General features: G+C 35.8%; 7 protein-coding genes across 14 annotated transcripts; 4 read left to right on the top strand and 3 right to left on the bottom strand.

The window, feature by feature from the left end:
- The first annotated feature begins 197 nt into the window (after positions 1 to 197).
- LOC105212414 (protein D3) lies at positions 198 to 1,094 on the top strand. Its single transcript, XM_011184364.3, has 2 exons — positions 198 to 470; positions 529 to 1,094. The coding sequence occupies exons 1-2, from the start codon at positions 315 to 317 to the stop codon at positions 1,006 to 1,008; spliced, it is 636 nt and encodes a 211-aa protein (XP_011182666.1). The 5' UTR covers positions 198 to 314; the 3' UTR covers positions 1,009 to 1,094.
- On the bottom strand, positions 1,085 to 1,757 carry LOC105212412 (probable small nuclear ribonucleoprotein Sm D2). The gene is made up of 2 exons (XM_011184363.3): positions 1,576 to 1,757; positions 1,085 to 1,518 (listed from the first exon to the last, which is right to left on the bottom strand). Coding segments are annotated over exons 1-2 (360 nt in total). The 5' UTR covers positions 1,578 to 1,757; the 3' UTR covers positions 1,085 to 1,160.
- A 249-nt stretch (positions 1,758 to 2,006) lies between these two features.
- On the top strand, positions 2,007 to 3,622 carry LOC105212411 (3'(2'),5'-bisphosphate nucleotidase 1). The gene is made up of 3 exons (XM_011184362.3): positions 2,007 to 2,247; positions 2,299 to 2,557; positions 2,620 to 3,622. Exons 1-3 carry the CDS (start codon positions 2,131 to 2,133, stop codon positions 3,159 to 3,161), a joined length of 918 nt encoding a protein of 305 aa, XP_011182664.1. The 5' UTR covers positions 2,007 to 2,130; the 3' UTR covers positions 3,162 to 3,622.
- A 101-nt stretch (positions 3,623 to 3,723) lies between these two features.
- Positions 3,724 to 6,377, bottom strand: LOC105212415 (protein claret segregational). The gene is made up of 3 exons (XM_011184365.3): positions 6,033 to 6,377; positions 5,172 to 5,911; positions 3,724 to 5,104 (listed from the first exon to the last, which is right to left on the bottom strand). Exons 1-3 carry the CDS (start codon positions 6,229 to 6,231, stop codon positions 3,902 to 3,904), a joined length of 2,142 nt encoding a protein of 713 aa, XP_011182667.1. The 5' UTR covers positions 6,232 to 6,377; the 3' UTR covers positions 3,724 to 3,901.
- Positions 6,378 to 6,958: 581 nt separating this feature from the next.
- Positions 6,959 to 10,899, top strand: Poli_1 (DNA polymerase iota). 5 transcript variants are annotated; one of them, XM_029040234.2, is made up of 3 exons: positions 6,959 to 7,149; positions 8,374 to 9,373; positions 9,429 to 10,899. In XM_029040234.2, exons 2-3 carry the CDS (start codon positions 8,387 to 8,389, stop codon positions 10,866 to 10,868), a joined length of 2,427 nt encoding a protein of 808 aa, XP_028896067.1. In that variant the 5' UTR covers positions 6,959 to 7,149; positions 8,374 to 8,386; the 3' UTR covers positions 10,869 to 10,899. The 5 variants fall into 5 exon arrangements, with proteins under 5 accessions (XP_028896067.1, XP_054082023.1, XP_054082022.1 ...); XM_054226048.1 differs by lacking the exon at positions 6,959 to 7,149 and adding an exon at positions 7,175 to 7,382; XM_054226047.1 differs by lacking the exon at positions 6,959 to 7,149 and adding an exon at positions 7,175 to 7,394.
- Positions 10,900 to 12,558: 1,659 nt separating this feature from the next.
- Positions 12,559 to 15,592, bottom strand: Ada2b_0 (transcriptional adapter 2B). 2 transcript variants are annotated; one of them, XM_011184367.3, is made up of 4 exons: positions 15,386 to 15,592; positions 14,335 to 15,207; positions 13,794 to 13,873; positions 12,559 to 13,706 (listed from the first exon to the last, which is right to left on the bottom strand). In XM_011184367.3, the coding sequence occupies exons 1-4, from the start codon at positions 15,497 to 15,499 to the stop codon at positions 13,067 to 13,069; spliced, it is 1,707 nt and encodes a 568-aa protein (XP_011182669.1). In that variant the 5' UTR covers positions 15,500 to 15,592; the 3' UTR covers positions 12,559 to 13,066. The 2 variants fall into 2 exon arrangements, with proteins under 2 accessions (XP_011182669.1, XP_011182670.1); XM_011184368.3 differs by having other exon boundaries at positions 13,360 to 13,706; positions 13,794 to 13,943.
- A 553-nt stretch (positions 15,593 to 16,145) lies between these two features.
- On the top strand, positions 16,146 to 20,401 carry LOC105212421 (protein dalmatian). 3 transcript variants are annotated; one of them, XM_029040258.2, is made up of 9 exons: positions 16,146 to 16,422; positions 16,496 to 16,788; positions 16,851 to 16,928; positions 16,988 to 17,380; positions 17,437 to 17,562; positions 17,621 to 17,746; positions 17,806 to 18,470; positions 18,529 to 19,596; positions 19,897 to 20,401. In XM_029040258.2, the coding sequence occupies exons 2-9, from the start codon at positions 16,524 to 16,526 to the stop codon at positions 20,149 to 20,151; spliced, it is 2,976 nt and encodes a 991-aa protein (XP_028896091.2). In that variant the 5' UTR covers positions 16,146 to 16,422; positions 16,496 to 16,523; the 3' UTR covers positions 20,152 to 20,401. The 3 variants fall into 3 exon arrangements, with proteins under 3 accessions (XP_028896091.2, XP_011182674.2, XP_011182673.2); XM_011184372.3 differs by having other exon boundaries at positions 16,146 to 16,788; positions 19,900 to 20,401; XM_011184371.3 differs by having other exon boundaries at positions 16,147 to 16,788.
- The last annotated feature ends 6,256 nt before the right edge of the window (positions 20,402 to 26,657 follow it).

Here is a 26,657-nt window from a genome sequence, read left to right as displayed (position 1 = left end):
AATGATGGAGAATAAAAATGCTGTTACTACAATACCGTCTTGTTTAAAGAAAACCCAGTTTGACAATATGCTATTCAAAAATCTATTTATTAAATAGAAAATTGCCCTGTCCGTGACAATGGAATGTCCCATAGGTAGTAAAAGCTTACTCAATCTAGCTTAAAAGCTCTCGTATGCTCGTATTTCAACAGTAGTAGATAGTTATTGTTCATTTAATCACAACCAAGAAATCATATCACTGTTAAATTTCACAAACTAACTATATCGATTGTTGAATATACCATATAATATATGTCCATCACAAAACATTTAAAATGGTGACCTCAAACATGGAAATTATGAAAATATTTTGGTTTATGGTGATCGTGGTCAACATAAATGCAAACGAAACAAATGACGTAAAGCAGATTTTTGAGCAACATGAAGTTGTTTCAGATGTTGTACCGTACGCACCAAACCGGTTTCTAAAGGTTTTGTAAAAACACATTAAAGGAAATATATAAGTTTTAATAATAATTAAATACACAGGTGACGTATCCCAATAACTTAGAGGTGAAAGCCGGCATAGAACTTACACCAACTCAAGTAAAGTCACAACCTCTGGTAGAATGGGAGGCGGATCCAGATACATTTTACGCACTTATAATGACAGATCCAGACGCACCAAGTCGCAATGCACCGAAATTTCGTGAGTTCAAACACTGGTTAGTGGGTAACATTCCAGGCAATGATGTAACCAAAGGTGAAGTTCTAAGCGCTTACGTGGGTTCAGGACCTCCCAAAAATACCGGACTCCATCGTTATGTATTCTTGCTTTATAAACAAAATGGAAAGCTAGAATTTGATGAGACACGAGTTGGAAATAACAGTAGAGAAGAACGCCCTAAGTTCAGTGCCTCAAATTTTGCCACAAAATATAGCCTTGGACATCCTATAGAAGGCAACTTTTATCAAGCGCAATGGGATGAATATGTTCCAGTTGTCCACAAACAACTATCAGGCAACTAAATGCGACAATGCGATAAAAGTGCCTTTATAATCAAATGTAAATATTCTTTTGAAATTAAATAATTTTACTTCGGCATTTTAGAAAATATTATTATTCATTTTTATTACGCTAATAACTATGTGTATATACTAAAGTCTGCGTACAAAGTGTCTCATTTCCCTGCTGCTGTCGCCAAAGGATTTCTCAATACCAAAATCACTGAATCTCCGCGTAAAAACATTTTCGATATGAAACGATCTTTGTTAACTGGTTTAACTTTTTTCTTGCCTTTTCCCGTACGAGGTAATTCAGTCCACATTTCCTTCACACTTTCCAAAACCATATTACAGTGGCGATCGAAAGCCTTTACACGGCCAAGAAGCTTTTTGTTATTGCGGCAATTAATTAAAACTTGCGTGTTGTTTTTTACTGATTGTGTGAGAACCGAAAGGGGACCAGTGTTGAATTCTTCTTCCTCTTGGCGCGCCAGTTCTTCAGGTGTCAGTTCAGACTTTGGTTTAACAAGAGCCCTGCAATTCATTTGAGGTTAAGTAATATAAATATTACAACAGTAATTATAAACTTACATCTTTAAACTTTTATGGTTTTCTCTAATAAATTATAAAAACTAGATATAAAATTCGAATATATAAAATATTTTGATAAACGTTTGCAAATGTCAATCAGTGAAGATGCGGCAGAAGTATATTAAAATGTTTTCTGGATGCGGTCTTTTTGACAAGCTACTTTCAAAAGGAATGAAAAGAAAACCATACTTGACCGGGTGTTTCTAATGATTTAAAATTATTATTTTTATTTTTAAAAGATATTTTTACAAATCAAAAGTAAACAAACTGAAAACAATAATATTGACGATTTTATGGAGTTATTGCCTTTATAGAAGACTATTTAGAGTACAACGGAAAAAAATACCAAGATATAAGCCTGAAATCTCAAAATTATTAAATTGACTTTAATTTTTCAATTTATTTAATATGACATAAAGAATCGAGTATTTCATCAAAACATGTCATTCGATAACACGATTATGTTATTACTAGAGGTTTACAATTAGTTTCGTCGCTCTATATTACAGATTTGGAAATTTTGTAGAAATTGTAATATTATACCAATAATATACAATGACAACTCCTAAAGTAATGCGAATTATGGCTTTGTCCATCAACACTGCGGTCCGTGCAGGATCAATTATTCGGGAAGTGATGCAGCGTGGAAATCTAGGTATTGTGGAAAAAGAGGTATTAGCGATGTATGTATATATAAAAATTCATGACCAATATGTGTAATAGGGCAAAGAGGACTTACAAACTGAGGCTGACCGTTCGGCCCAACAATGTATTATAGCATCTCTGTCGAAAAAATTTCCTAATGCTACAATCATTGGTGAAGAGGGCGACTCAAATTTAAACATAAAAGCAGAGTGGTTGGTAACAGATGAAAACGAAGAATTTCTGACACGCAATTGCCCCGAAGAATTGCAAGAAATTAAAGAGGAGGAATTTGTGATATGGGTAGACCCTTTAGACGGCACATCAGAATACACTAAAGGTACGAAATGTTTTAATCAAATCAAATGTTGGTTTATCAATCGAAACATATTGTTTATTAAGGTTTATTAGAACATGTGACAGTGCTAATTGGAATAGCGATTAAAAATCGTGCTGTCGGAGGAGTCATTTATCAACCCTACTACAAACAAACTAATGGAAATATAGGTAGAACTATATGGGGACTTAAAGGGTTAGGCACAGGAGGATTCGAACCTATAAGTCCGCCCAATGGACAAATGATTATTACAACAACACGTTCACACTTAACACCTTTGGTACAACAAGCTCTAGATGCTCTGTCACCAACAAATGTGATCAAAGTTGGAGGTGCTGGTTACAAAGTATTACAATTACTCGAAGGCAAGGCACATGCATATGTATTTGCTAGTCCCGGTTGCAAACGGTGGGACACTTGTGCACCGGAAGCTGTGCTAGAAGCACACGGCGGCACTCTTACCGACTTAGCAGGCAATCACTACTCATATGCAGCTGATGTAGATTATAAAAATCGGATGGGTGTCTTGGCAACAATTCCACAAATATCGCATTCCGAAATCGTGCGTCAAGTACCTAATGATATTATAGCAGCTTTACGTTCATAAGGAGGTACTTATGTTCAAGATAGTTTTCGAAACATAATTTTTCTGAAAACTATAATCACTTGAAAGCAACAGTTTATGTGGTGGTTTATTTTTAGGATGATAAATATGACAAAAAAAAACATTATAATGAAAAGTAGCTGTATGCTAGTTAGTCACATTGCTGTCTGTCGACATTGTCTTATCAGAATTTGGAATCAGTAATATATTAATCCAATATTTCGAATTAACTTTGTATCATGATACAAAACTTTTACAATCATGGACATGATGACGATAAATGAAGGATACTATATTAAAATTTCGCAAAGTTTGTGAAAATATTTAATTTAACTAATTCATATCAAGCTTTGGAAATCCAAACTAAAAAATTCCATATATTGTTTTTTAACAATAATGTTTAACCATAGGAAGCATTTCAATTTTGATTTAAAAATAAAAAGGAAGGAATTTCAAAAACATGATTCCTAGATCCGTTTTCAATTTACCTAATACTATTTTTAGCAACTTTACCACTATCTCTTTAAACAACCTTACTGTTTAAAAGCAAATACAAATAAACGTATTTAGTTCTTTACGATTTAAATGGGGCTCATTTAGTTTATTAAAAAAATAATAACAGAATAAAAATTTTATAGAAAGCAAAAATGATTTTTAGAAAAGCACAAAAAATACAAGCAGGCAACGAAACATTTTTACAAAAAATAGAAAAAAGTGTAATAAATATAACGATGGCACTAATTTTAAAGTGAATTATTGCTAGATATATTCAAAAATCTGTTCCGTTTCGCTTTCGCCATTTTACATGAATTAACAGATGCTGCGAAACGCAAAGACTTAACCGACTCGACAAAGCAGTCTAGAAAGGGTGCCACATTTATAAACATTAATGTTTTTGAATTTCCACCCAATGATGGCATTAATAAATGCGTTAACTTCGAATTACGATACGGTATATGGTCTTGTTTCTGCAATAATGCTAGTATAACATTCGTAAGCTCAGAAAGGGATCGATTTATATTTTTTGTTTCGTTCATGCGTGTGCTTGTTTTGGGCGATTCAGAGCCGGCAAGATCAACGAGATTGATTGTACCAACAGATGTTTCATTTTTCTCAGAGTGATAACCAATAAGTTCTATTTTAGTAACTGCGTGCGATCTCGATGATCGCTCATTCCCTGCAGTTGAGGCCGTAGCTCGATTCATTTTTGCCATATGCATCAGTTCCCGCAGACGTGACGCGGACGTAACAGTCTCTTGTGTTATGTTAGAAACATATATGTCGTTTTTATTATGCTTTGCCATGCGTATTTCCATGTCTTTTTGTTCATTGCTCAATAGATCGTAAAGCACCTCATTGTAGATTTCAAGAAATGTAACTCGTATTTCATATTCCCAGCCAAGGCGTTTATAATTCTTAATAGAGTCGAAAAGTAAATCTACTGTTCTTGGTATAACACCAACATTAGTTTGTACACCATCCATTGTATAAGTTTTCCCGCTGCCTGTTTGTCCGTAGGCAAATATACAGATATTGTAGCCATCTAGTGCCGACTGTATTAATGGTGATACCATTTCAAAGATATCCTCTTGTTTAGAGTTAGGATGAAAAACATGATCGAACGAAAATGTATGGGCCACACTTTTATTCTTATTCTCCAAGTTCTGTATTTCAACGGTGGACTCATCAATATAATTCCATCCACAAAGAAGTTTTTCTTGTTCAAAGTCCAAAGGTGGTCTAACACGACAGAAAACTCTTATATTTCCACGCAAATCCATTATAGTGTTATGCAATTCTTTTCGTTCAAAATTGGCACGGAACAACTGTTCCTTACAAGCTGTTAAATCTTCTTGTAATACGATATTTTTTTCTGTTAAGCGTGTCGATCGCTCTCGTAACTCTAGCACTTCATTTGTAAGGATCTCGTGAGCTTCTTTCAAGTTCTGAAAAATATATATATATTCAATTAATCTATAAAACTAATACTTTTTCGAAATACTCAATACTAACAGTGTGTTCGGTGGTAATAAAGTCCAATTCTTCTTTGGTCTTCACCAGCGATCCCGAAATGGAATCTATTTTCAAATTCAATGACTTAATTTGTTGGCTTAAACAATCCCGCTCAGTATAAATATTTTTTAGTTCCTCTTTTGTTTTGAATAACTGATCCTGTGATTCTTCTAGCTGTTCGGGCACACCTTCCATTGAACCCATTTGCTCACACTTTTCCTCATATTTTGCCTTTAGTACTTTGTGTTTCTCCAACAAATCATTATACCGCGCTTTAAAATCATATGGTGGTATGCGTTTATTAATAGGCTTTCCTCCTCCAGTAGTTGAGACGGATGTAGTGGTGCTCGACCCCATTACTTTCTTGGTTGCTGTTGTTGTACTTGTGCTGGCAGTGCGTCCAGGGCCATTGTTCCCTACGCCTGTTGCAGTTTGAGATCTGGTTGGACACATTTTTTTTGCAGTTGCGGTAGTCGAAACTGCTACGTGTCCTATTCGCAGTGGTTTGGAAACTGTACTGCTTGAAGAAAATGGTTGTGTTGATACTGCCAAATTATTAGTCACGCCTGTACTGGCAAAGCGCGTTGTCTTGGCGGGAATAGGTGCAAGGGTTAATTCGGGACGCTTCATTGGTCGCATCTCTCGAATATCACAAGCCGATCGGCTTCGTCGTAATTTTGACCGTGATATTCCAGCGTTGTTTGTGTTAGGTCGGTTTATATCTGGGGATCCCGCACGCTCTAAAAATGAAAATGCTTATTTAAATTCTGTTTTGGATAATATTGGATAAAAAGACATTTTTTTTTCCTCCCCAGTTCATATAACTTTTTTCACTATATGTTAAGTTCTCAAATTAAATACCTCTACGTTGTAGGCCATTTGGTAAATTAGTAAGATCACGAGACAGGGGCTGAAAACTATCCAATGCAGTAACAGACAAATTAGCCGATTTTGTCCCAAAACCAAGTGACGCTGTTTTTATTCGATCCATAGGCAAAATATTTCTCGTAACGGTTGTTGGACGTTTTATTCCCGAAGGCTTCGGTAACTTTGAGTCCATTTTAAGGAATTTTTTTTTAATATTGTATTTATTATTTGCAAATTGTATATCACCCCTCAAACACCCTACCAAATTAAAACACTCGACATCAAATTGTAAATCAAAACTAAGCAGAATAATCCGCCGTTAAACTGTACTAAAATTTAGTACAATTTGAACAAATAGGGATAGTTCGGAAATGTCAACAACAGAGTTGATGCAAATAGTGTGGTAAAAGGTAACAAACACCATGTCCATGCATGAGCAGAAAGTTCAATTGTTTTCAGTAATTTTCGGTAATAATTTTCCATAACATACTTGAAAATTCAAACAATTGCGAATTATGAACTTAAAATAAATAATGTAAATATTCTTTCTATATGAAAAAAGTAGTAACAAAACAATTTATTTAAACAGGAAATACATATATATATTTTTTGTTTGTAATTTATTTGTTTATTGTTGACAACTTCATCTTCCAAAAATATTACCATATTCATTTTGAAAAATCGATTAATTTGATATTAAATATATACGAGTAGATATAATTTCAAATTATATAAAAATGGTGAGGTACATTGTTAAATATGCAATATGTTTAGCTATCGGGATTTACAAAACCAATTGTACAAGTTAAACGCATTTCGTCAGAAGTTGCCCCAATCCTATTCAATATCGTTGTGTATGACGCGCCTAAGGTTGCTGAATTTCTGAACATGCGCTGAATAGCTGAGTTATACGTACAGCTGGAGAAATATAGAAAATGATAAATAAGTAGAACGGTTGATCACAAGTAGACAAGTATTCACAGCTGGAAATTTTGTTAGACGAAAAACACAAATTTTAGGTTTTTGAAGTGTTGTAAAAGTGATTAGTCTAAGGAAAGGTGGCGACGAAAACCAATACCACCTGCCTTTGAACAAATAAGATAATTTGAAGGTAAGAAACTTAGCAAAACAAAAGTGAAAGCTACCGAAGCTCCATTCGATGTTCATGCAATTGGTGCTTTGTCGCCATTTATTACGTTGTTGCTATCGCCATGACCTTCGTCTTTGTCTCACACATTGCCGTCGTCTTGTCAATCGCACGTTATATTCCATAGTGGGTATTTAGAAAAGGATTGAAAACCGGGAAACCAGGAGTAATACATTACTTAAAATTGCAAAAATCTGGTATATACATTGGTAAAATATTTTGTTTTGTTAAATCGGCTTTGTTATTGCAGAATTATATTCGCCAACTAGAATCGATCGCTATGTATATAATTTATTTTTTAATATCTTTACTTCTATTTTATCTAACGAGAAATTACAAACATGATTTTAAAATTGCGACCTAATTATTTATTCCGAAACCAATGACATGGATGTTACTGAATTAATATAACTTATATTTTGTCCGATTTCTCCGAATTATAATTAAATGAAGAAATATTAAAGTACATTGAGTTTATGAGATGTATTTTGTTGAGTAAAGTTTAAACTTTCCCCTATTACTTATTATTCAAGTAATTTTTGTAGGAATAGGAGATGTTGGGTTGCTTGTTGGTAGAACTATTACTCATTGTTATTGTTTTCTCTTTATCAATTTTCTTCCCGGAATTACGAAATTGAATAAAAATTGTGACATACAAACGAAGGAAAATAAAGACACAAAGTGTACAAAACATTCAATAGCGTATTGGTAACAGAGTGATTGTTGGTATTTTGTTTTGACCAACGGTTTGCGAGGGAAGCAATAGAAAAAAATATTTATTGTAATTTCTAAGAACCAGTGTTGCCGTTGAAAGCTTTCAAATAGTTGCGCTATTTATTTAACTAAACAAATAAAAAACATTAATCAATAGGTAGACGTCCGTTGCGCCAACTTTTGTTAAATGGTAAACTAAAATTAAATTTTTAATTCTTTGCATAACATATTGACATATATTAAAAATAATTATATAAAAAAATAGAAAAAAAAACGATTAATATTTATCTATCATTGACGGAAAAGTTATAAAAAAAAAATTTAAAAATATTACATTGATGTTAAATATTTTATATTATGTCCATATATTTTATATTAATATTATAGGGTTGTATTACTAATTTGTATGTACATATATATGTTTAGTAATAATTATTTTTATGTAAATTAAAATCAAAACAAAACCTTTTGCAGAAAACCGACAAAAATGGATTTTTCAAATGTTATTAACCGCAGTGAACCGCATCAACGTACTATAATTCACATTGACATGGATTGTTTCTATGCCCAGGTTGAAGAAATACGTGATCCTACCTTGCGTTCGCTACCTCTGGGTATACAGCAAAAAAATTTTGTGGTGACTTGCAATTATCCAGCTCGTGAATTCGGTGTTAACAAATTGATGACCGTTGAGGAGGCACAACGCCTTTGTCCTACACTAACATTAGTTAATGGCGAAGACTTGACACCTTATAAACAAATGTCTCAGCGTATCTTTGATGCTCTTTTGACTTTTACACCGTTAGTGGAGAAGCTGGGTTTCGATGAAAATTATTTGGATGTAACAGCACAAGTGTGTAGTCGAATTGAAAAGAACCAATATGTACACGTCGAAAATTCTCATTTAGCTTCTAGCATAATTCCCAAAGTCGAAGGTCATATATATCCGGAAGGTACTGAATTATCTTCATGCTGTGACTGTGGTTGCGCACAGCGCTTAGCAGTGGGTACACAAATTGCTAAAGAAATACGTTTAGCTTTACACAAACAACTGAATATCACATGTTGCGCTGGAGTATCGTATAACAAATTGTTGGCGAAATTAGTAGGTGCTCAACATAAACCAAATCAACAAACTGTTCTATGTTCTAACTATGCGGATGAGTTTATGCGTGATTTAAATAGTTTGCATAAAGTTACAGGTATTGGTCAGAAAACAGAATCTTTGCTTCTTGAAAGCGGCATCGCAAACATTTCTGAATTACAAAAATGTAATATGGACTCGTTGAGAAAAAAATTTGGCTTTGAAACAGCAACAAAATTGAAGGATTTGTCTTTCGGAAGAGATATAAGTTCAGTTCGTCCATCCGGCAAACCTAAAACAATAGGCCTCGAAGATTCATGTCGTCCTATATCCGTACGTAGAGATGTTGAAGATCGTTTTCGTCTATTGTTAATGCGATTGGTGGAACAGGTACGTGTGTATATAAACATTAATTCTTAATAACCGAATTTAATAATTTTAACAGGTTGCTGAAGATGGTCGTATACCAATCGCTATTAAAGTAATTTTACGTAAATTCGATCCTCAGAAGAAAACAAGTCATCGAGAAACTAAGCAAGTAAACATTTTGCCTTCACTCTTTAGATCACAAATAGGAACGGAAAGTGGTGGATCAAAGGTGGTACTTGCTGAAGGTGCACAAGAAAAGTTGCTGAAGATTATTTTACGCCTCTTCGAACGCGTCGTTGATCTGACAAAACCTTTTAATATCACACTTATCGGTCTGGCATTTTCAAAATTTCAGCAACGAAAACTCGGCTCATCGTCCATTGCAAACTTTCTAATCAAAAAGACAGATTTAGAAGTACAGTCTATAACTTCATTGACAAACACTGATGTACCCACAACAGCTGAGAATCCAGTAGCCACAACGTCAGCATCAAATAACGACGAAGCATTCCGTTCATCACCCACAACATTTCAACCAAGTGATCAGTTTTATCGTCGACGGGCAACTGCTGCTTCACCTATACCAATGCTTATAGACAATGGTTCCGAATCTGCAGCAACAAATTCGGATTTCTCAGACTTCTCTGAAACCGAAATAGAGCCATCTCCAAAAAAGAGTCGCATTGGTCGTTTATTAATGGCAAAGCGGCGATGTTTGGGAAATTCAGCCATATGTAATGACACTGCTGATGTTGCCTCCCCAAGTAAGTTGCGTGTTTGCGATTTGCGTTTAAATTCAAGGGACAGTGAAAAAGAATTCGTAACGAGTCCATTAAACGTTCCAACAAGTACCACTAGCTCTATACCAACAGCAGCATCCTCGAGTGCAACTACGTCATTTACACCCTTGCAACGATTTCGAACGATACAACCTCCTTCGTCATTACTTATGAAAGTTAATCGAATTTCGACGGGAAATCGTTCTTTTACAACACAGAGACAAATCTCATCGACACCATCATCAACTACCTCATCGCCATTACCTTCACCAATGGATGAAACGGGTAGTACAGCTAGTACACCGCCAAGTTGCGACATTCCTACAACAACACAAACATCCGAATCGATTCACTCCACTCAGTTACTCATGGGATATTTTGGCGATATATCAACAACATCAGAGGTAGTTGCAACAACAACAACTACAAACACTACTACTATCACTGGAAATGTCTCCAACATTCCCTGTCCGGCCGGTGTAGATACAACTGTATTCAATGAGTTACCATTGGACGTTCAAAACGAATTGATTGAATCTTGGCGCAGTTCTCTAGCCGCTGCTGCAGTTGCTGTCGCTAATGGCAACATAAGATCAACGAATTCGACTATTTCATCCGGTACAACTCATACCAACCAGTCAGCAAGTGCTGTCGCAGCTAAAGCTGGTGGTGCAACCAACAATGGCAGTGGAGCACAGAAAAATACCTTATATCGGTATTTCCTGAGGAATAAGTGATATTTCGAGTTGTTGTTACTTATCGGTGAAACACATCAAATTACCCAGGGATTGGCTAGGTATACATGAGTTTGTATATGCATATATAATTATAAGTAATGTAAAACTATGTCGTTTTACAGGGTCCTAATATGGCGGAAGTTGACGACATACATGTATAAACTTTTATAAAACTGTTTGTGTAATTCGTTGTAAAGTTAAACAAGCATTTGTTATACATAGAAAATTTAAAACAAAAACTGTTTTTATTAAAAAATATTTAAAAAAAATTCGAAATATTTATTTTGCTATACATATGTATTCTATAATATACAAATGAATCGCTAAATGTGTTGCTAAGCGCATAACAACGAGAATAACTGAAGCGATTTCGCTAATTCTTTTTTTTTAGAATATTCCTTGAAGTACAAGGATGGATTACGGAGAGAAAACACACTTTTCTGAACTCCCATACAAACAATTTGTAATCTATAGATATAAAGATGAATTGCTGTTCGTTAGTTTCGCAAAAAGTCGAGACGGCCTAACCGATCTAACTCATTTTAGTGTTGACTTATTCGTGGAAGGCCAGAAAAGTATTAGAAAGTGAGTAAATATGGAAATTTTGCGAGGAATAAAATAATAAGAGAATTTTATTTGAGTTGACAACAAAAATACAAAAAAAGCAAAAAATATTTTGAAGGTTGTCATTGTTGCTTTGTTAAAATATTTTTGTCATTGTTCAATTGTATAAGGTTGTGTCGATAGCCCAAAACAATTTGTAACAAGCAAGGAAAGGCAACCGAACATTTTAGACTCTCGCAATTTATTTATTTAATTTTATTAGTATAACACACAATTTGACCCATATATTCGGCATAAAGTTCAATAGAATAATAGAAATTACTCCTAAATTGCAAATCAACGAAACACAAGTCTTCAAAATCCCAAAAAAAGCGTTATAATGAAGATTTTCCAGATATTCAAGAAGTCGCTGGAGGCACATGACTTAAAAGATTTACACCACAAATAAAACATTTTTGGTGAAGTCATGATTCCTGGATCAACTGTTGCTGACGAACTAATCGCATGCCTACAATCATCTAATTTGTGGCGACACAAAGAAAGGTCAATTAATAACGTTCGAATGTTTTTGCAACAATATCAAATTGCGATTGTAGAAGCAGTTGGAAATGGTAGCGACGGATGGGACACCTCGACGGATTAACAACATTTCTAACAGATTTCTGTCACTTCATGGCCTCGAAAGATTATTAGATATCTTTCCTGACATGAAACCACAATATAATAACCATAAATGGCTGATTGAATGACCTATATTGGTGGTAAAAAGAAGGATGTCGATGATCGCAATGCGACAATTTAGAATTTCGTTTCAGGAGAGTTGACACAGCTACAAACCAGGATGACGTAGTCAATTCTCCCACAGAATATTTAAAATTGCCTTGACTATCACCACTCACTTTGCAATTAAAATAAAAAAGTGGTTTTGATAACAACGAACATTAAACGATTTACATTACCCAAGTACTTACCTACAAGTAAGTAGGTGCATATGTTATCTTACGGCGACATGCATTACTGCTACCAAGTGTAGCTGAGATAGATAGAGAGATTTTTAAATGCACAACTTGTGAAGCATTCTTGAAAATTATAATTACATATTTCGGTTATAATAAAAGTCATTTAATAATATAATAATTATTTTTTATTTTCAGAAATAAATTTTAATCGCATATATCTATTTTCATATTCAAACTAAACGAATTGCGAACTACCGAATGTAGGAGTAAATATATTTTACATATATCAGTACATAAGTGATTTGAGAAGTTAAAACTAAGCTGTCCATTCCTTAGGCAAAAACCATTCTCAGGACAAAAACATGGTTACAGAAAACCAAAATTGAAAACTTGATACAAGTAAGCAATTAGATTATTTCTAATTATTGCTAATTTTTAAGCTAAATAAATATATTGACAGTTTTCATAAATCTTCAAATATTTGTAGAATTTATGCATCTAAAGTCGTACCTTTAATTTAAATATGAATATGAATTATTTCCAATATTAATTAATTTAATACAAACACATTACGCCACCCTATGTGATATTAGCTGGTGGATTAGGAGGAAATAATTGAGCTTCCATTAGTTGTTTACAAATCATAGATACATATGCGCGCACAAATACGCACGTTTAATGACTTAGCCAACCTACTTTTATAAAGTATTTTCGTAGAGAGTTTTCGACTGGAGACAAATTATTAACAATTGGAGCACCGCTAAGCAATAACGTTTTTAGGGATAAATATGTTGTAGGTGGCAGGTTAAAGTCTTTGCAAACTTGCTGTTCATTTGTAGATAATAAATCGTTTCCTAACGGTTGCTGCAAATGTTTTAATTCATCTAACTGTGCGCGCAAAATACTACTCATTGGTACTGCCACGGGCGAGTGGAGTGTCTTAACGTCAAAATTATTATTTTCTTGTAACAGCAGTTGATGTAGATGCTGTTTTTCGCTTACGGCGACGTCGTTTATTTGCAATTGTGGTGTTTGATGACTTTTTATTCCCATCATCGTTGTGTGCTGTAGAATTGGCATCAGTGACTGTGGATTTCCGTTCGTTAATTTGGTTGTAGTCATTGTTGTGTTCATCGTGCCCCCTCCCACTATCATCCCCGCTTGCGATATCGTCGTATGAACCGACGATTCCCGACAGCTATCCAAGTAATTTCTGTTGTGCAATAATGCGCCGGAGGAGATCAGGTCGCCGGTGTGGAGCGTGTTTCTTGACGCGATTGAATTTAGATTTGCCTCGCCTCCGTTTGACAGTTCGCTGTAAAATATATATAGATACATATATAGTCGTAAGAACATTAACAAAGTTAACTTATATGTATATATAGAAAGTGTTTGTGCTTACGGTTTTCTGCTGCTGTGTTGTGGAGAGTGTAAGGAAGAGCCTGGCTGCCGACGACTTCCAATGCTGAGGTGCGTGTTGTCCTGTGGTTAAACATTGTCTTATACATCCGTTCAAACGTTCGCCGCTTGGTGTGCCGATAATACACGCAAACTGAATATCGTGAAAATGGAATGGAATATAATGAGACTAGCCAAACTAGCATATGTTTCAAGAGAAGTCGTCAGAATAACATTGTATAAGACAAGTTTTTCTAAATACGACACGATATTCAATCTTTCGTGTATTGTCAGTTTAAGCGAAAACTACATATGTATATATTTAAGTTAATAACTACTAATATCTACTTATACACATATGTACACCAATACATATGTATATATATTACTTTACTTTTCGTATATTTAAATGGAAATGATGCTTGAGTATATATACATATGTATATATCCTCATGATAACAAGTCCTTGTTTCTAGTGTAATAGTGAAATTTCTAATTTTACTATTTCAAATGTAAATTAAACCTAGATCTCGGTATGCACTTACCGTTTTTCCATGACCATAGGGTCCAGTAGAACGATTCAATGCCATGGCTGCATGTTGTTCAAAGTGACGACATTCGTCTATTTTAGTTAATCCGTTGTATCTATAGCGGCATAACTCGGCCAATCGTATACGCAACTCTTTCTCACGTTCAAGAGACATCAGTAATCGTTCATACTCATTGGATGTGTAAAACTGAGCAAAAACGCGGAAACGATCACGAAATTCTTTTTGCTCACGTGTCATGCCTGGATGTTGTGCATAATTGCGATTGCGAAAGAAGTTAGCTACTAGTTGGTAATCTCGAACCAACCTTTTGCGTCGAACTCGTTCACGTAAACGGCGCGTATACATGTCAACATGAGCCAATTTTAATAAATAATCAGCTTCAGTGTCTTCGGTGCTGAGCGACATTGTAGATATTAACTGTTCAGCTGTGGGATCGTATTCACGTTCGAAACCATCCCGATTTGGCATGTAACCTAATTGAGCAGCTTCTTCATTAGTAATGTCTAAAGGAGGCAGGCGTTGTAAAGCTGTGGCACCCAAGGGACCACTGTCCTCAGAAGTGTGATCCACCAACAAGGGGCGTTGTGATTGAGCCGGTGTCCAAGTGTGGAGACCAATTGCACCATTAACGAATCGTTTAACATATTCTTCTTTGGCGTCCTCTGCTGATTTCGTCTCAATATGCTTACTTATATCTTCCCAATTTCCAAATCCATATTGTTCTATGGCATCTAGAAGTCGTATTTCTTCTCTAGCAGTCCAAGCACCCTTGCCCCGAAATACGGACAGTATAGCTGTGCCAGTATCCATAAATTGATATGCATGATTATTTTGATGTGCTCCGATCTCCGCTCCAGAAGCAAAACACTAAAAACAAAATACCATCATAAAAACATTTCCAGCTGTTTTTGTTGTCGCCAAAACATCCAATCCATGGAAAATGTAGAATGGAAGGGGTTCAAGTCATTCGCTACTTTCAACGAACGAACGTCGATAAACTCGTAACGAATAGAATGAATACATTCCATAAAAATGTATTACTCACCTGAAGACATAAATCAAAATTTTCACATTCTGCACAATGTACACGAATACCAGAGATATCATCTTGGCAATTTGTACAATTATATTTTGTAAAAAGATCCCCAATGCTCGTCATTCTCGAGAAATCACAAAATAATTTCTGTGGAACTTTGGACTGCTTCAATGAAAATATGCTTTACAAATGGCGACATGATAATAAGGATGCCAGATTTTTTAATTTCTTCATTTTAAAAGATTTTCATAGGTGATGTTTCCAAAATTGCGTTGAACCAAAAGGTGAATTTATTATGAAAATAAAATTATTCCTAAAACATTATTTCCTCATCTTTAAACAAAATATTGTTTTTCAAATAAACCACAGACTGTATATGGGCTATATACGTTTATACGATTGTATAAGTATATTTCTGAATATTCTTTTTAAAGACATTTATCGAAAGATTCATGTTTCATAAAATGCACTGTTTGTATACAATTTCGTAAAAGGGAATAATTCACTTTTTTCAACATTATTCATCGTTAAGATTTTGAAACTTGTAATTTGAAAATTGGAAAGCTCTATGCTCAGCTGATTATATATTGATCATCAACTTGAAACACTTCTTGCTCGCAAAATGGCTTTCAAGTTCGGAAAGTGTAAGTGTGTGGCAACATGAAAGCAATTTCTTGAACATGTAACGTCCGGGTTACACAAACTGGAGAGCAAGATATGGCAACACTATGCTTGCAGCATTATGCTTGAACAAAACTATGGAATGAATGTGCTTGTGTTTTGTTCAATTGGATTAATCAAGAAGAAAATTGAGTTGGGAAACAAGAAATTTATGTTTTGTGGCTATTTAAACGTATATTTTAATAGTGTGTACATGTTTTTGCATTTTTAGTTTAACTATTCGAAACTAAAAATGCACTAGTGAAAATAAAATCTTAAAATTCAATAATATTTGTAAAAAATTTCGTATTAAAGAGTTATTTGCCTTTAAGGGGTGAGGTTAAATATTCTTTCAATAACGCGGGTTCAGCAAAGAAATGATATTGGTATATATGCCACAAAAGAATAATACAGAATTAATAGAAACAACGTAAGAAGCGACATCAATTTATAATATAGGTTTCTCGTTGGTCAATAAAAACCACCAATGACACCAATGCGGACTAACCAATCATTAGAATGCAGAAACTTAATAGTAAAGATAAAACGACTACCTTTAAATAAATGGTCTAAAGTAGATCCATCATCCAATCAGCGAAATATAGCATTGCAGGAACAATGCACAAATAATTTGTTTAAAACGGATTCCAGAAAACCCCTGCAAATACCGAAAATTATTAAAAAAGGGAATAACTTGAAACGTACTCAACCTGAAAGAACAATTCAGTCAATATCATCGAATGTACCAAGAGGTTTGTTAGACATATGTTTTATTTATATAATTTAGAGTATTCTCCTATTTTTCATATTATAGGTTGTAAACCATTCACAGTTAAACTGCAACGAATTAACCAAAAATCACTTCAAAATAAAAACACTGCGAGAGTAGCTGGTATGTTTCATATTTATGTAAACATGCAACACATATTATAAACATCAACTTCTTTTCAGGTCTAATTCAAAATACGATCGAAAAAAAGATGAGAACCAGAAGTTCTATTAAGAAAGGTATTAGTGCTAATACCTCAAATGGTTGCAAAGAGTCTGCGAATTCACTAAACGTAAACATGAAACAGAATGGATTAATACTATCAAAAAAACCAATCTTCAAGGGGAATGTTAATATAGAGAATTTAGTTCTTACTCCAGAGCATCGTAAAAGTTTAAATAAGCTTAGTCTTTCTAAGAATTCAGGTGAACGGATTAAAATATATCAGAATTCTACGAAAAATCTTGATATTTCCAAATTTAGTCCCGTTAAAAACTCGACAAAATTTGAAGTGGATGAATGTACTCACTCTGATGGTGAACGTGAACCAGATTTACCTCTTTCTAACTCCAAAGGTAATAGTTTAAAGTAGCTATTATTTCAATACTATTTCTGCAATTTCTTATTTCAGGAGAAAAGATTCCTAGAAATGTAATTAATAATTCCGATTTAATAGAACAATTAATTCGTTCTAATAAAGATTATGAAATGGAACATATTCAACATAAACACAAGATGTCTGGCTCTAACTCCAAAGGTATTAGTCTAAAAAAGCTATTATTTCAAGTCTTGACTTAATTAATTTCTAACTACAGATAAAGACATTTTAAAAAGTGTACCCAACAATCCTAATGAATTGAAGCAATTAATTTGTTCTAATGAAGAATCGGAAGTTGGATATAAACAACATGAAAATGGGATGCGTACCTCTAACTCCAAAGGTAGTAGTTAAAAAAAACAGCTATTTCAAGGTTAACTTTTCTTAAATTTCTTACTACAGGAGCAAAAATTCCAAGAAATTTAACCAATAAACCTGATGTATTACAGCAATTAATTTGCTCTAATGAAGATTCCGAAGAGGAATCCGTCACCATTGGATGCAAGCCATCAAGAAATAATAATGCAGCGAATAAGTTCTTTCAAAGATTACCTAAAAAAAAACTTCGCTCTAGAAAAATAGTTACGGAGCCGGATAATATATTCGAATTTTTGTCCCAATCAAATACTTCGGAGTCTGACTTCGCAAAGAATCGAGATCCTGCAGAGGATATAATAAAAAAATTAATTTCTGAGGGAAAAGTAAGAGTGGCAACTAATCAGAAAGGAACAGGAAGACCTATTTTAAAACGAGAACGATTAAAAACTGGAAGAAAAAAACAAGAAGCTAATAAAAATAAAGTGTCTAAGGAAAAAGGGAACCAAAATAATAACGCTGTTAATAAAAGGCTGCCGAAAATAGTAGAAAAACTTGATAACTGTGTTGATGGCACATTATTACATCCACCTTCGAATATTATGGTAGGAAATGAAGATCAGCAACAGAATTTTCTCACAAACGACAATAAAACATCGGATGAACATATACGTGATGAAGGCTTTAGCCTCTTAGCACGCTCGGTGTTGTTGCAAGAAACAAGGAAAGCCGGAAACACTCACAAAACGAATGTAAGAAACATTATATCTTCTTTATTTATTTTTGTTTTGATAAATTTTTTTTTGTTAGATTTCTGAGCAACGTCGCCTGCTCGAAGTAGCCCGTAAATTTGTTAGTACACCAGCCGCGAGTCGACAAACTAATCCGTTGCCCACTGCCGACTTATCGCCTATTAAATTTCTTAGTCCGCAAAATCGTCCAATGTGCCCTTCGCCTTGGAGAATAAACGATGATTCGCATCTACCATCAGTATTTAATTTCACCAAAAATAAATCATATTTGCCAACATTTTCCAGTGATTACATTCCTTCTTCCCCGAATAAAAACAAAGCCAATACAAACTCAAACGTATGCATTGACTCCAATGTAGTAAGTCCTAAGTCTATATCAACGGGGCGAGATAATTGCTCCAACGTATCAAGAAATACAGCTAGCAGTGCTTCAAACGGTCAATTACAAACTTCGCAAGAATCTCAAAATGATTCGAATGTAGAAAATATGCCACCGAGAGCTTTAACTGTACCTAATACTGATGATAATGCCGCCATATTTAACTTACGGCAGCTGCCTAACCCACGACGTGCACTTGGAAAGCGAAGTCCACTAAAAGTCATCAATATAATAGAAGTTGTAAGCCTGCCACCTTGGAAAAAAACTGCAAATGATGAAGTAGACAAAACCGTAGATACATCGGTTGTTGGAGATATAACAAAAAATGATAAGTCGAATGATGAGGACTTATTCGGGTTTGAAGAATTTTTAGACCACAACTCTGACGAGGATGTAGAAATAAATAAAACAAATGTAAAACTTCCGAATAGACAGTCAATTAAGCTCAATTTACACAGAAAACTCAAGGATATACAAAATTGGCGCCCCAAAAACACTACGCAAGGTAATACTTGTGTTTCACAAAAAGCCTGTGAGGTTTTTGAAAATAATGGCCCGAAACAACGACTAATTAATGAAATGATCTGCTCTACAATGATTAACATGAAAAATGATAAACTAAATGCGCAAAACCATTTTGAAAATTGTGATGAGGTTTCGCTGAGTGACACTGCGGAGTGTAACGGGCAACCACCCGAAACTGATTTTTTTAATGACTATGAACCAGAAACAACGTTCGACAAAAAGGTATTAAATTTGAATGTTTATCTGTAGAAAAATAAGTACACTTTTAAGCGAATATCATGCATATTGAATTTAACTTTTTGATATGGAATTCTTGCTGTTTCATTCGCGATAATATGAAATTTCGCCAACAAAATTCTTTGTTAAGCGATTGGAGTTCACAGGGCCTCAAAGAGTAAAGTACATCTTTGTTGGTAGTATGAAGCTCCTACAATTGCATTCATATAAATATTTCCATTTATCCTCAAACTCTAAATACATACATTTTAGTTGTATATATTAATCTTATACTGTCTTTTTCAGAAGACACTGCGAACGTATGTTCGCCCTGCCAAGAGAAAACGCAAAGCTCGTAAACATTTTGTTATGTTTCATGACAGAGAAGAATCTACTTCAGATACCGAAGAAGAACAACTGGAGCAAAGGAAAGATGGCAAAAAGAAGAGACGGCATGAAGCCAATGATAATGCTATGGCGAATTCTGAAATAGAAGCGTTTGCGAATGAATTCAACAGCATGTGCAAAGATGTGGAAAACTATGAACTGATAGTGGAGTAGCGTTTCCATTTGTGTATAGATCTACTTGCAATTATTTTTAAATGATATTACATTAGTTCTTATTGAATCATTTTATTGAGGGTTTCCTTTCAAAGGTACATTACGATATCTCTCTTTATTTAAAATTATTTCTTACATTTTGGTTTTTAGAGTTATACAAAGCGGCGTTCAGTTACATATGCATAATTTATATTTTTATTTTTTTTTTTATTTTATGTAAAGAAACAATAAAATCATATATACAATTACATATATACATATGTATATCCGTATATTCTGTGTTGAAATAGCCGAAAATATAACATAACCATAAAATTGTTACCTACAAATATTACAACTAAATAAAACTTACCGATATAAGTAGGATTCGATTGCCAAAAACATATTGCTCAGACATAACACGGCCAATTACGGTGACAGATACTAATAGCTCCAAGTAGAATTAGAGACGTATTATACCAGATCGATTACTGTGCTCCCCGCATAAGCGATGAATTTTATAGATTCGACAATTATCAGAACTGTTGTAACCAGCCATGGCTATCAAGCAAGTCCCACTGCAACCGGTTCTACGTAACCGGAGTTGACCCGGATTTTATCCGGTCAAGCGCTGCATTTTCGACGATCTAACCCTGTTAGGATCGGTAAGTACTAAATCTAATTGTACGTCAACGCCTTGCAGCAGGGTTGTTCCACATTATCTTACTCCGCGCAAGTATCGAGTCCAACCCAGGGCCTGGGGTATTTTTCTGCTGCGTATGCGCTAAGAGGCTCCATCCAAATTCCCCCTCGGTTAGGTGTAACTCATGCAATGGACGGAGCTATCTTAAGACCTGTTCAGGCCTTAAGATTCATGGGGAGTGGACCACATGTTATGTGACCCCATGCTGTCAACGCAATACTGCGACTGTTGCCTCTACGGCAGTGCTTGCACCTAGTTTGGAGTGTATCGTACGTTGCCCTATGCTGTAATAGGAGTCTGCCCCCGCAACCAACAACATCGGAGTCGCCAAACAACACCGAAGTGCGAAATTTTCCTTTGCGGGTAACACAGCTGTAACAACCTCCATCTGTACGTCACTCCCTCACTCCCAGGGTCGCGATAGCAACACCACGACACACCCGACTCTTACAATTTAACTGCGACGGACTCCAGAGCAAGATCGAGGAGATAGTTGATTTTATGAGTCGGGAAGGCGTAACACCGTAAGAACCGTCCTAGTAGCGTTGGACCTGTCAAAAGCTTTTGACACGGTCAACTTAACAACGCTACCAGAAGACATTGAGCAAACAACACATTCTTCGGGGCTGAAGAGATGGATCATGAACTACCTGGGCGGTCGGCAATCATCCGTACCCGCTAAATCCGCGGCGACCCTGGACGAAGGAGTACAGACTAAATCTTAATATTCACGTCGATGGCACACCAACACCGAATTCAAATAATCCCAACATTTTATTAAGTTAATTTTTTATATCATATCCAGTTTTCGTATATATTTGATTACAGTTAACAAATATGGGGAAAATGCAACGATTAAGTACTCAGAACGAATTGCAATTGTTAATTTACATAAAAAAATGTGAAACTACACACTCAATAGCAAAAACTGAAAAAAACTCCTTCAGCAGTCCACAAAATCATAAAACTATTCATGAATGAAAATCGAATTGCTCAAAAGTTTTCCATAGGAAGACTTAAAACTACATCAAAAAGTGTTGATTCCAGAAATATAAATATTTCTAAGTCGAATAGGTTTTATTCCGCACATACATTTAAGGCTCCGCTGGTGGCGGAACTAAAAAGTGCACCGCCTTTGCCTACGATTCGTAGACGCTTACACGAAGGTGATATGTACGGTCGGGTATCACGGAAGATTCCGACATAAACAATATCAACTTGGCAAAAATAATGAAATTTTATGCAGACCAAATGGTATGGTGTTGGCCAAATGGATTTTATCCTTCAACGCCCCTATTCATAAGGCCAAAATTGTTAGCCACTACATTGCAAATAGTAACGTGAAAGCCTCCATGTTTCGAAATTAATTAAAGGAAATAATTATGGAAATATGGCCAACATTTTCACCAGAAATGTGTGAAAAGAATTGCCTTTCGTTGCCGGAGCGCAACTGGTGTCATTGTGGTTGCTAAATTACATGTTCACTTAATTTTGATTCATTACATTTTCCTTTCTGTTCCTTTTTTTGTTTTGTTATTCACATAATATGGTTTAAGTTCTAACTTATAGTGAACTATGTATAATAAGTTTAATAAATAAGTAGAAATGAATTTAATAAAAGCTATGATAAAAAATGTTCACTTAATTTTGATTGCAACTGTACATTCCTGAATATGATTTGTCGTTATAGTTTCCCCAATTATCAACCAATTTAATACAATTAACTATTCCACAGGCATTATAATTATAATAAAAACTTATAATATCTCCTTTAGTAAGTTGTCCACAGATTGCAATAACGTTGACTTGACTTATTCTTCTTTCCAAGCTTTCTTAGCCCAATTATAATCAATTTGAACGTAAAAATACTGAATTCATAGGGCATTCGTATTTGACGTTTACAAATACATCCGAAAATTTCCGCACCTCATTTAACACTTTTATTACCTTAAGACTCTGATAAAGACAATATAATTAAAACTTTATGTAAAGAAATTTAAGTCGCAAAAAAAGGTAAACCTATTTGTTAACTAATTTCACAAAAAACACAAATCACGTTAGTATTAACCAATTTCACAAGTTAAAATAAATACCTTTATCTTCAAAAATCAATAAAAATAATCTTGACAATTCGAAGAGCGTTGGTGCAGCCTAAATTTTCAAAAAATTTCTGATGTGCTTTGAAAATGTACAGACGTTCACGCATTTAACTCCATTTTTAGAAATCACTGTTAGATATTTAGGAAAATTGGGTTTGTAAATAAGAAGATTGGATAATTTGGAGGCCATCGTACATTTTGACAAAAAATCATGAGATGGATTTTTTTATTTTTGGTCTATGGGCGTAACCACTGAGCATTGGCGGGTAAGGCGAAAGGATGTGATACTCGTAGGCTATGCAAAATGCCTAAAGACCGAAACCTAATTACTTTCACCTGTGGGTAGGTTGCGGTTGTCATCAAAAAGGCCAAAACGTCCAAATCCATTGGACTTGACGATATAAACATGTTGGCACGGCGGGAGTGTTTCACCAAGGTCCTAAATCCGTCAATGCCCTCTTAATATACCCGACACGTGGACACGTGGGTAGTTCCACTACTGAAACCAGGGAAACTATAACTCTCCTTTTCCCAGTAGTGGAGACACTTGACGCCGATATTTTACCACTACCTGAGCCTAGTACAACTCCAACCAACATGGATTCCGTAAAGTGTACAGTACTACCACAGCTCTTAGCTCAAACTCAAACTTTGAGTTCCCTCGTGGCGTTGGACTAGTCACAAACTTTTGACACAGTCTGTCACACAAAGCCATATTTACCAACGAGACGAAGGAGTTCAGTCTAAACCAAAATATTTTTGACGATGGCATCAAAATTCCGACTGTGAACAACCTCATAACGTTGAGTATACGTTGAGCTACTTAGTGATAAGACCTGGGTGGGATTGAAGTCCCATTGGCCTTATGCAGTTTCATAATTAACAAATGATCTTCCATGAGGTACTTGAGGATCGGACTGACATTTTTTCAACTTTTTTTCATATTACATTAGACTATCATACTATTATTTGCATACAGAGCACCATTCTTGGTTCCAATATTGCCAAGATTTTCCATGTATTTTCTATATCCGATTGTCAACTCAGCAGCACACCAAGTAGGTGTAGGTGTGTGGTTAGCCAACAGACATCCGTTTGAAGGCGAGCTAAAGTGAGAAGTCGAATCCCGCTTATGCGGTTGTGCGTAGGGTTTGGGACCCACCACATAAAAACGAATAACCAATGAATAGGAAGCAACAGCCTCGGATAAGGAACCCCAATTTTGATGACAACCACACCAAACGTATTAAGGACTATGATTTAAGGGCATGCACCTTGAATGTCCGGACTCTTAATTGGGAAGGTGCCTCTACCCAGCTGGTTGATGTCCTCGTAAGGGTAAAGGCTGACATCAACGCAATCCAATAAATGCGATGGACGGGACAAGGACGGAAGAAGGTGGGTCCTTGTGACATCTACCACAGCGGCCATATAAATGAGCGCAAATTCGGTGTGGGTTTCGTGGAGGGAGAGAGACTCTGTCGTGTCCTGGCATTCACTCCGGTGGATGAACGTCTAGCCATAATCCGCATCAAAGCGAGGTTCTTCAACATATCGCTGATTTGCGCCCACGCATCGCCAAATGGTCTGGGGCTGATCGATTTCGCTGGGCCCCGAAATATGGTCGTCTGTAGTACAAGATTCCAGCATAAGAAAATTCATCAAGCTACTTGGCTGTTCCCCGATCGAATCACTCGCAACCAGATCGATCATGTTGTGATAGATGGACGACATGTCTCCAGTGTTTTTGATGTGCGTACGCTTCGTGGTCTCAACATCGACTCGGACCACTATCTTGTAGCAGCTAAGATACGCACCCGCCTCTGTGTAGAAAAACGCACACGTCAACAAGCACAAGGAAGGCCCAACATCGAGAAGCTGCAATCACAACCGACAGCCGAACGATTTTCTATTCGACTTGCACTCCTGCTCTCTGAGAACACTCATCAGCATCTCGGTATAAGGAAACTGTGGGACCGCATATCAAACTGGTTACGTACAGTAGCAACCGAAACCATTGGATTTCGGAATATTCAAAAAACAGCTGGTATGATGAGATTTGTCGTCTCGCAGTGGAGAGAAAACAGACTTCCTATCTCGCAATGTTGCGAGCGCGCGCAACACGAGCGGGATGGGAAAGATACTGAGAGCTGAAGAGAGAAGCGAGACGCATTCGCAGAAAAAAAAAGATGCCGAAATGCGATAGTATGAAGAGCTTGACAAGCTGGCCGACAGGGGTAATGCTCGAAAATTTTACGAAAGGATCCGGCGACTAACTGAAGGTTTAAAGCCGGAGCACACTCCTGTAGGACCCCCAGAGGTGATCTAGTTGTGGATGACCAGAGTATACTGTGTTTGTGGAGGGAACACTTCTCCAGCCTGCTGAATGGTAGTAAAGTACAACACCAGGAGATGACGACCCCGATTCCCCAAACGATGACGATGGAACAGATGTTTCATTGCCCGACCGTAAAGAAATTAGAATAGCAATTAACCGCTTGAAGAACAACAAGGCGGCGGGGGCCGATGGATTGTCGGCCGAGCTATTCAAATACGGCGGTGAAGAGCTGATGAGGTGCATGCATCAGAAAGCATGCCCGACGATTGGAATCTCTGTGTTCTCTGCCCAATCCACAAAAAGGGAGGCCCCACAATTTGCGCCAATTACCGTGGGATAAGCCTCCTTAACATCGCTTATAAGACTCTATCGAGCATACTGTGTGAAAGACTAAAGCCCACCGTCAACAAACTGATTGGACCTTATCAGTGTGGCTTTAGACCTGGAAAATCAACAACTGACCATATATTCACCATGCGCCAAATCTTGGAAAAGACCCGTGAAAAGAGGATCGAGACACACCATCTCTTTGTCGATTTTAAAGCTGCTTTCGACAGCACGAAAAAGAGCTACCTTTATGCCGCGATGTCTGAACAAGACATTTCAGACAAAGTGATGATGGAAAAAATAGTACAAGCCGCAGAGCTAAACAGAGAAGGTACAATTTTCTATATGAGTGTACACCTACTGGCGTACGCCGATGATATCGATATCATTGGAAACAACACCCGCGCCGTTAGTTCTACTTTACTTGGAAGCCGAGGAAAAGGGAGGCCTCCACACCGATGGAAGAACCAGGTGGAGAAGGACCTGTCTTCACTTGGTATTACCAATTGGCGCCAAACTGCCAAAAGGAGAGATGCGTGGCGCGCTGTTGTAACCGGGTAAGCGGTGTCTACGCCAGTCAAGAAGAAGAAGAACTACGTCAACAGCAAATGTATGTTCATACATAAACATTTTAATAAAACAAAAATTAATTTTATTGTTTTAAATAATTTTTTATTTCTCATTTTCACAAATTAAGATATTATTGGATGTTGTTATTCACGGAACAGAAGATGCTGAATTAAAATTTGCTCATAGGTGTGTATGTACTCACATCGTATAATTAGCGCGTGCATACACAGACATTTATGTGAATAGACAAAATAAAGTCGACAATTAAAGAATAGTGTGCCAAATTTACATATATTAAAGAAGAATTAAGTTAATACATCATTTTTCGTTCAAGAGTTCGAATCCATTCCATTGTCACTGTAAGTTATGTCGTACGATATACTTCGCAGTTGGTATCCATACATAGAAATTTATGCCGCCGCCATAATTTATTTTATATGAATATAAAATTTTGTATATATGTAGTATTTTAATGCATTATGTAAAAGAA

The sequence above is a fragment of the Zeugodacus cucurbitae genome, chromosome 2 (assembly GCF_028554725.1).
Source record: "Zeugodacus cucurbitae isolate PBARC_wt_2022May chromosome 2, idZeuCucr1.2, whole genome shotgun sequence".
In the NCBI taxonomy this organism is placed as follows: Eukaryota; Metazoa; Arthropoda; class Insecta; order Diptera; family Tephritidae; genus Zeugodacus; species Zeugodacus cucurbitae.
The sequence above is the reverse complement of the archived record's forward strand: the minus strand, read 5'-3'. Positions and strand labels throughout refer to the sequence as shown.